Source organism: Lactuca saligna, chromosome 1 (assembly GCF_052625555.1).
Source record: "Lactuca saligna cultivar CGN05327 chromosome 1, ASM5262555v1, whole genome shotgun sequence".
In the NCBI taxonomy this organism is placed as follows: Eukaryota; Viridiplantae; Streptophyta; class Magnoliopsida; order Asterales; family Asteraceae; genus Lactuca; species Lactuca saligna.
Genome location: NC_136417.1, coordinates 62,995,018 through 63,005,009, shown reverse-complemented (window position 1 = coordinate 63,005,009; position 9,992 = coordinate 62,995,018). Strand labels below are relative to the sequence as shown.

General features: G+C 33.6%; 1 protein-coding gene across 1 annotated transcript; it reads left to right on the top strand.

Moving 5' to 3' along the window:
* Positions 1–6,133: 6,133 nt before the first annotated feature.
* LOC145037854 (MACPF domain-containing protein At1g14780-like) lies at positions 6,134–9,720 on the top strand. The gene is made up of 7 exons (XM_078986602.1): positions 6,134–6,626; positions 7,084–7,322; positions 7,713–7,914; positions 8,006–8,083; positions 8,287–8,470; positions 8,642–8,808; positions 8,905–9,720. Exons 1-7 carry the CDS (start codon positions 6,369–6,371, stop codon positions 9,619–9,621), a joined length of 1,845 nt encoding a protein of 614 aa, XP_078842728.1. The 5' UTR covers positions 6,134–6,368; the 3' UTR covers positions 9,622–9,720.
* Positions 9,721–9,992: the final 272 nt, after the last annotated feature.

The following is a 9,992-nucleotide window of genomic DNA, read 5'->3' as shown; positions in this document are numbered from 1 at the left end:
GATAATGAGCATGTGGTTTTGTATGTGTGGCTATGTGTATTTTTACCCCCATTTTGATAGTTTTACATTAAAATATCCATATAATTAGTAAGTACATTGCTACTTTATGATGTACTTTGGTCGTATTTTTTGAAAGTTTTAACAATAAAAAAGATAGCCACAGCCCACAAGTACACACATCATCCCACTCACTAACGCACACATCAACATACATAGCCACATATACATACATAATAACATGCACAATGTGTCTGTAGCGGTATGTGGTTGTGTATATCACCCCTATATTGATAGTTTTGAAATGAAAGATAATCATTTTCTATATAATTTAACTTGTTATATATATATATATATATATATATATATATATATATATATATATATATATATATATATATATATATATATATATATATATAAAGGAAATTACAAAAGTTTGTATTTTTTTATTTATAGTAAAATTTAATAAAAAAATTCAACATTATACTTAGACTTGTTATTAGTTATTAATTATGGAGGTAATTAATAGAATAGTCGGAATTTTGACTAAATTCTAGTCTTGGGGCCTCAAACACCACTATCGACTCCTAAGTCAAATATGAGGTTCTCATCCACATGTAATGTCCACAAATATCTGAACACCTAAAAATCCAAAACAAACATAAAGAAAAAAAAACATTGCAAGTACATTGGTATTAAGGATAACATATTTTTTTTGAAGCTAATTAGTGATCATATGTTTAGATCCTATAGTCCACAATAACCATGAAATATAAACATAACATTTATTGTCTAAATAAATAATAAAATGTTTAATGCAGGTACCCAAATTTCCATATCTTTTAAAATTGAGTCAACTGACACTCACCGATAAAACTGTTCACTACTTGGATAAAACCGAATTGTCCAATTGGACAATTCGGATCGGACTATTTGGTTCGGATATTCGGATTTTTAGATTGGTTTTCAACAAAACCGAATTATTATTTTGGATTTCGACTAAGGACCGAATAGTCCAAAAAAAACCGAATAACAACTTATTAACTATTTTTCATATGTATCTTTAACAATTTATAAATTTACTAAATTATTATTTTTAGTTATTATAAATTTTCATCGAATATACTACTTTAAAATTACTTCTTATCAAAAGTTTTTTGTTAATGAAATAGTAACTATAATATATTTTCTTACTATTTGTTCATAAATTATAATTTATAAAAAAAAAAAATAGTTTCTTTATAGATTTTGCTAATATTCAAGTTATATAGTTTCAAAATGTCTTGCCTCTTGAAAACCGAATTATAAAAACCGATCCAACCGAATTGTAATTTGATTGGATCGGATTAGATATAAATTTAGTTTGGACTATTTTGGATCAATGTTTGGAAAACCGAAATCTATTCGGATTCACTTGATTGGATCGGATCAAACCGATCCATCCAAAACGAACACTCGTACTCACCGAATTCTGCAAGTTCATCTCATCTTTGCTATAATGACACATAAATAGGTCCTTAACATGATACAAATTATTCTTAAGATACCAACTTATTATAATATCATATTAAGAAAAAGATTTTATATAAAATGTTATAAAGTAATAGATACTAATTATTAGAGCTATTATTCTAGACTCGGTAATATCTATTTCATTTGTTATTATCATGAAACATATTTCAATATTTGAAAAGAAGGTAAAGATTAATCATATAACAAAAAATGTCTACCTTCTCGAATTCAAATTTCCAAAGGCTTTGTGATCTTATATTATGCCAATTAATTCATTTAAGAAAGGATAGTTTTTAAATAAAGTATGGCCATCATGCTTGCATCGGGTCTTTTTGTTGGATTAATATCCTGTTTCATTTTTTGCAATTTAGTTTACTCTAAATGGAATAATCTAAAAAAGAAAAATCAAGCATCCTGATGCTGCAATTGGATGGACCGTTAATTAGATAACTTACATGGGTTTTACACTACTAAAATATAGAGATATTAAGGCAGATCAGAAATATTAAAGTATAGGAGTGGAAAAAGGAATGATAAATGAATTCAGTGGTCTGATTTGAAATATCGAAATGAAACTCAGATATTAAGGATTGAACATAGAAAACATAACTCAATATATAACAAAACCGCAAACCAAGCAAAAACATAAGAAAAAAAAAAGAATGAAGAGAAAATTTAAGAGAGTGGCTAGCAAGAGGAAACATCCGAGCAAGTTTCCATCCATTTTTCTCGCTTTGTCTCGCTGCAACTACCAAATTACATACAAAAAACACAAAATTATTCAAGTTGGAACATAAAATCAACTTATAGAGGAGGAGTGGTGGTGCAAACCTGTGTCAATCGTGAAAAGCCAACAAACATCTTCACTTCCACATCGGTTGTTCGTTTATCAGTTTATGAAAAGAGATAAAGGGGAACCGATGGTGGAACAAAGAAGAAATAGGTGAATAAAATATATTAACATTAACAATAGATAAAGATAAGTACCTTTAATATCTATGTGCTCCTGAATTAGATCCAAGTGCTTGCCCATACGGTTAGATTAGATGAAGAAACAAAGCATCATAGGGGAACAAGAAAACCAATAAGGGAAATGAGAATTAAGGAGATTATTGAAGAAATAAACAGGCAAGGATGAGGGTTTTGTTTTTAAACAAAGCCATTTTTTATCTTCAGGATGAACGAAGCGAAGAATCGGTTGATGACTGCAAACGGTATCTGTTTGCTTGGAAATGGTTATATCGGTAAGGAAAGTGGATCCAATTTGAAGCAAAATGGCGCAATCCAAAACCTTCAAACATGAAAGCGGATACGGGTAATCCAACATGAGGTGGTGGTAATCGACAGCATCGACGTTAATTTTACAAGGCGTCGTTTGAGGTTTAAGCTACATGGCATCCTTCAAACCCTATGAACGCCCAAAAGGAAGCATCAGAAAAATAGAGCTTTTATATATAGTAATGATACACACACACACACGTGGGTTGGAGATTTGATTGTTTGGCGCTAGAGCCAAGGACTATGCTTATGTGGATGCATTGTATGTATGGTAAAATATATAGTATATTAGGGAACTCATTAAACTTTACGCTTACAGTTGTGGATTAAATGTTTTGCAGGTTGTTCGTGAAAAGAATTTGGCGGGACTATACACATGCGTTGAAGATTTTCGTTTCCATGGTTTTGTAACATAACTCTGATAATGTATGATTTTGGTAAACAAATGTTACTTAATGATTTTTGAAATAAACCTTTTTGGAAATGAAAAATCTCTTTGTAATTTTCGAGATGTTACACATTTATATTGAATGTTTTCAAAATTTCAGTTAGGTTCCTTCATGATGTTACCTTCCAAATGATCTATCGGATACATCAAGTAGCATGACACAAAGCCATGAAGTGTATCATTTGAATATATGTCAAGACAAACTTTGCAATCGAAAAAATTATGTTCAAGCCTAATGTTAGAGATGAACTTTATGAGGGCTATCCATTAACAAGCGTATGGGGCCTATGTAGATTGTTATGGCGAGTGCTTGAAATTTTGTCTTGTAGCGAAAGGCACCAAAAGTAATATTCATTAAAAAAATCACATAATTTACCAAAGGATATTATCTGTAGTTGAGACTTGAGATTGATCTAAAATGGGCTAGTTCCATGAAAAGTCTTTTTATGTCTATATGTTCCAAAAGTAAAATAAATGAATGAATAATAAGAGGGCGTGAAAAAGGGTGCAAAATGGTCATTTTGGGTATTTAAATTTCGTTTGACTATTGTTAAAGGACTATCACGACAATAGTTGGAACATTTGAAAATATTGTGCAAATTTGCATACTTTTGCTTAATATGATTGTTACGATGAATGCGATACAATATAATTAATCGGACCCACGAAGAAATAGATACTTGAAATAAGATTTTTCAAAGTTTCATCAAAGATCTCCTAAAATATCTTCAAAATAGTCTAGGAGTACGTTTAAACAAACTTTATCATTAACTTCATTCTCACTTGGTTGAGCATATTTGATCTAATAGTGATAGACGCATAAAAAGATTACTCCATTCTCTTGGGAATATTAGGGTTTCTGGTGGAGATATGGATACCAGCTTGGATCGTGATATCACTTTCCGAACGGATATTTCTACCTTATGTCTAGGTTACAAGAAATTCAACCTAGGATAATCCAAGGGGACACTTACGTTTCTAGGCACAGAAAACGTAAGCTAATATGCTAAAGGGTTCTGTGAATGTATGATGAAAAACGAGAGCTAAAGAATGTCCCCCTTTTGGAAAGGAAGAGTTGTTTATATACTAAACACGATTAGGGTTGGGCTGTCATTAGTTGCTTTGGAAGCAAGTAATATTAATCCGGATTAGGGTTACCAAAAACTAACGAGTTTCGTTAGTTTTACCATAATCACCCTCAAGAAATTGAGTTTTCCATTATGTTCCCACATGCAAAATTCGGTGAGGTTTTGGGCCGCTGCCCTAAACCCCGCAGGGGCTCTACCCCTCGACCCCTCCCGTTGACCTGGCAGCGGGACCCCAGCCAGGGGCTCTGCCCCTTGGACCCCGCTAGGGGCGCTGCCCCTAGACCCCGCCAAAGGGGCGCTGCCCCCGGATCCCCGACTAGTCGTCGAACTGGCTTCTGACTCGATCTTATACATGCGTGCACTCCGCACAACCCCGTATATGTATTAGAGTACAAATCATGAAGCCCCTTAGCTTACATGTTAGTTCCAATTACTTAAAATGATATGGTGGCACTAAAATCACCAACACATTCATCATAAAATTATTGTATACAAACAAAAAAACATATGGATTAATGACCATTAAATTTATTAAATTAAATGACAATTATACATTTTTATTGTATTTAATTCTAACTTTTATGGTGGTTACATTTAATTTCATAGTAGTTTACCTAATAATGAATGATATTTTGGTAAAAATAATATTTATTTTTAAAAATAGATTATTATTTTACGATAAATCAAAAAGTAAACATGAACTATTAATTTGGGACAGAAAGAATATTATTTATTTATTTATTTATTTATTTATTATTATTATTATTATTATTATTATTATTATTATTATTATTATTATTATTTTGCTATAATGAGAAACTATGATTTATTTATTAGTTAAACTTCAACATATTCATTTATATAAAAAATGGTAAATACGGACACAAATTGAAATTAATATGACCATAAGTCCATAAATAAGTTAAGAATTTTGCTTTTATTATAACGAAAATATATTAAGAACTTCGGTTGTTGAATTGATGCAAATTGACATAAAGATTATATAAAAGAGTAAATTACAAGAATGGTCCCTATGGTTTAAGGTAATTTGCGTGTTTGGTCCCTAATTTATTTTTTTAACTCGGAAGATCCTTACTGTTTGTTTTTGTTACGCGCTTGGTCCCTGTCTTATATAAAAAGTCTATTTTTCCCTTTATTTTTTAATTTATTTAAATAAATACACCCTAATCTCACCCTTCTCACCTTACCTTACGTACCCCATCATTTTTTCCTATTTAAATAATAATCTTTTTAGGTATGACAAGGACTAAACGCGTAACAAAAACAAACAATAGGGACCAAACACGTAATAAAAACAATCAGTAGGGATCTTCCGAGTTAAAGAAATAAGTTAGGGATCAAACGCACAAATTATCCCAAACCATAGGAACCATTCGTGTAATTTACTCTATATAAAAATGACCTCTTTTCCCTTTTGCACTTGGGTAGCTCTTTGCTAACAAGTAATTTATCCGTTTTACATTAAAGTTGACTATCGGGTATGAGTGGATTGTTTTGTTAGGATTCAATATTCGGACCTTGGATAATACTTGATTATTTAAATTTGATTTTAATTAATTTAAAAATTCAGAATCAAACGTTCACATCAAGTTTAAGACCTAAAAGATGCGTAAGAATTTTTCCAAAAGTCAGAAGTCAGAAAGCATGCTGGAGTTGGTAAACTAAATACATCCAGTCAAAATTGTTGTCTGCATATAAGAATTGTCAACGATTATTTTACTGACCGGATCCGACCCGATCCGACAACTCAATCAATTTGTGCTTCCTTCTTGTCATCAATAATTCAAAACCACTCCAAATTTTGAGGTAATTTTGGTGTCTTTGCCTGTCGAATCGGTTACTAGTCAACACTCTATACCCGATTACTGAAGTTTCAAAGTCTCAACTTGGTATTAAATTCACGCGTTTATGGTGTTTGATCCAATTGGTTCATCTTGATTTGGTTTTTGTTTTAGTTATAAATCAGAATCAAGAGTGCTTCTGCGGTTGGACTTGGAGATTCGTGATTAGTCGATAATTCGATGGATTATTCTCAGAAGCCGATTGAGTTGAGAGCTTTCGATTCATTAGGATTAGGGTTTGATTTCGCTAGCGATTTCCGGTTAAAGTTTGCGAAGGCGTGTCCTGGTGGTGGGCGGTTGGTGCAGCTTGATGAGTCGAGGAAGAGAGACATCGTTTTACCTGGCGGCGGCGCCACCATTTCTGGCGTTTCAGTGGATATTCATTGCGATAAAGGCGATCATGTTCGATTTAAATCTGATGTTTTGGAGTTCAATCAGGTGATAGAATTTTTTCTTCAACTGTTCTCTCGCATAATCAATCTATTCTTCATCCGTTTCACGTGAATTCAACATTTGTGGTCGATTATCCTCTGTTAAACATGGAGTGAATAGCATTTCTATGGCTTGTTAACCCTGCAAGCAAGCCTATGTAGATGGATTTGACTTTTGAGCTTGAATATTATCAATTCCAATTTCAATTACGAAAATGAAGTCAAAACCTATAACAAGTTAGCATTGGAATCGATTGAACCACTGGTGTGCTTTTAATAATGGAAAAAAAAGAACATTAAAGAGTTAATAAGCACCTATGATGATTATGTTTATACATTCTTACCAACTATAATGACTTCTACTTTCATCAATTGTTTCAAATGTCGATTATGGAGTCTGCAAAAGTGTGTCAAACTTCATCTAACTATCTTTCTTTTCATGTTTCAATCATTTTGTGTTGCAGATGTCAGAATTACTTAATCAAAATGCATCAGTACAAGGAAAAGTGCCTTCAGGATACTTCAATGCATTATTTGATCTAAGTGGTGCATGGTTAAATGATGTAGCAGATGCCAAACATCTTGCTTTTGATGGCTATTTTATCTCCCTCTACTATTTACACCTCACAGCATCTCCATTAGTACTCCAAGAAAGGGTAAAAAAGTCCGTTCCTACTCATTGGAATCCCGCGTTATTAGCCAGGTAAAGAAACTTACAATAAACAGTAAATACGTTTTGAAAATCTAATCATAAAAATGGAAACAATGTATAACAATTAGGAGGAATCCTATGCTGTTTATCTTGTTCAGATATACATTCAGACCTAAATCTTTACAAAATTACCCATACAAACATATTACCCAATCAAGCACTTTATCCATACAAGACTTAACAGGAAAAACAAAGAAACAGACTAAATGACCATTTTACCCTTCTACTTGGAAACGATGCTGAACAACAATCCATTGTTTATTTAATAGAGAATGATACAAATGCAAATGTATATTTGTATATCAAGTCATTAAGTCAATTAAGTCAAAAAGAAAGACATTGTGTATGCTTGTTTTTTATGTATGTATGTATGTATGACAGGTTCATTCAGACATATGGGACCCACATTTTAGTAGGGATGGGTATTGGAGGGCAAGATATTATATGTGTTAAACAAAAAGCATCTTCCACAATTTCACCCACAGAGCTTAGAGGACATTTAGAGGATCTTGGAGACTGTTTATTCTTAGATGGAGCAAGTCCTTCTTTACCCGAAAGAAAAACAAAAGATGGCAAACAAAAAGTAAAATTTTAAATCATTTTTCTACATCTTAAATTTTTTTTTTTTTTAATTTTTTTAGTTTTCAGTTAATAATTCAGAAATATATTTCCAGATTCCAGAGGTTTTCAGCCGAATGTTGGAGCCACATACCATTCAGTTCACTAACATCACAGAAACTTCAAGCAAAGATGTAAGTTTGAAAATACAAAAAAAAAGTAAATTACACAAATGGTCCATTTGGTTTGGAGTAATCTATGTGTTTGGTCCCCAATTTTTTTTTAACTTGTACATCCCCTATGGTATGTTTTTATTGACTTTGGTCTATGCCGGACGTAAAAAGACTATTTTGCCCTTGATATATGGTTTGTAATATAATGGTTGAAACTGGAACAGGGACTCACGATTATCGGGTCTAAGAGGGGCGGAGATGTCTTTTCAAAAAGCCACATGAAGTGGCTTCAGACAGTGGCTGCTAGCCCTGAAGCAATACGGTTCAAGTTTGTTCCAATTACTTCTCTTCTTAATGGCGTTCCTGGGAGTGGATATCTTAGTCATGCAATCAACTTATATTTACGCTGTAAGTTAAATGACCATTTTACCCTTATATTTCACAAAACAAAATTTTGGCTTAACCTATTAAGTCATTCTGTCTTGATTAACCCTAAGTGCAGTATGGATAAACAATTGTATAAACACTGTTTTTTTGTCATGAGTAAATGACCATTTTACCCTTTTCATTGTTAACCAGACAAGCCTACACCAGAAGATTTACAATGTTTCTTGGAGTTTCAAGTTCCTAGACAGTGGGCCCCACTCTTTTGCGACCTACCTCTTCGTCATCAACAAAGAATGACGTCATACCCTTGGCTTCAGTTTGCTTTCTTGGGTCCTAAAGTCCACATTAGTACAACTCAGGTATACAGATTTTGTCTGTATCAATTAAGTCATTATAAATATAAATATATATTTTTTAATATAATATGATAATAATGGGTAATTTACTATTATTAGGTTTCGAGTAACAAAAAACCGATTATTGGTCTACGATTGTTTCTAGAAGGGAAGAAAAGCAACCGATTAGCAGTGCACGTGCAACATCTCTCAAGCCTCCCAAACATCATGACGTGTAACACACCGCCGTCCACCGTCCGGCCATGTCAGTGGCGGGGGTCCGACGATTTCGAATCCACCGCCCAATTCCTGGAACCAGTCAGATGGAAGCGATACTCCAACATCTGTTCATCAGTAGTGAAACACGATCCAAACTGGTTACAAGGAACCGGAGGCGGAGGAGTATTCATCGTCACCGGAGCTCAGCTCGTAACAAAGGGGAAATGGCCGAAATCGGTGTTGCACCTCCGGCTACTCTTCACTCACCTTCCTCATTGCACGATTAGGAAAACGGAATGGGCAGGTGCGGAAACCCTAGGTCGGAAATCGAGTATTTTCACGAATCTGAGCTCGACTTTTACTTTTACGCAAAGGTCGGTGGCTGATGCGCCTAAGCAGCTTCCGGCGACGATTAACTCCGGGGTGTATCCTGATGGGCCGCCGGTGCCGATCCGGTCGACGAAGATGAGAAAGTATGTGGATATTGAAGAGGTGGTGCGGGGATCGCATGATATGCCGGGGCATTGGTTGGTGACCGGCGGGAAGTTGGTGATGGACGGCGGGAAGATAGGGTTGCATGTGAAGTTTGCTTTATTAGATTTTCCTGAAGATCAGTGATCTTGTTGTTGTGTATATATGGAGTGTGATATGATATTTATTTTATTGTACATAAAAGACAATCTATAAGATAAGATATAGGAAAAGCGGCATTCAGTATGTTTATTAGAGTTATGAGTAGATAAAAAGGAGGTATCCAAACGAACAGTGAACGGATTAATTGATATACTGATTTATTTTATTAAAATAATGATTGTTTTTTAACAAAGGGTTGTAGATGTTTGAAAATTTCTCATGACCAATCAGTTTGATGCTCTCGGCATTGCAGTATACACGCATGTCAATTGTATTTTTCTCACCGAGATTCAATGCGTCAAAGAAATCGTTGAATGTTAACACCATGATAAGAAAGTGGATAAATGTTATAAAAA

Bases quoted from the DNA above. Each gene is read 5' to 3' on its own strand.
- LOC145037854 (XM_078986602.1), top strand. From the start codon at position 6,369: ATGGATTATTCTCAGAAGCCGATTGAGTTGAGAGCTTTCGATTCATTA. The intron at 7,323-7,712 runs GTAAAGAAACTT...TATGTATGACAG, and splicing joins AATCCCGCGTTATTAGCCAG to GTTCATTCAGACATATGGGA. The intron at 8,471-8,641 runs GTAAGTTAAATG...ATTGTTAACCAG, and splicing joins AATCAACTTATATTTACGCT to ACAAGCCTACACCAGAAGAT.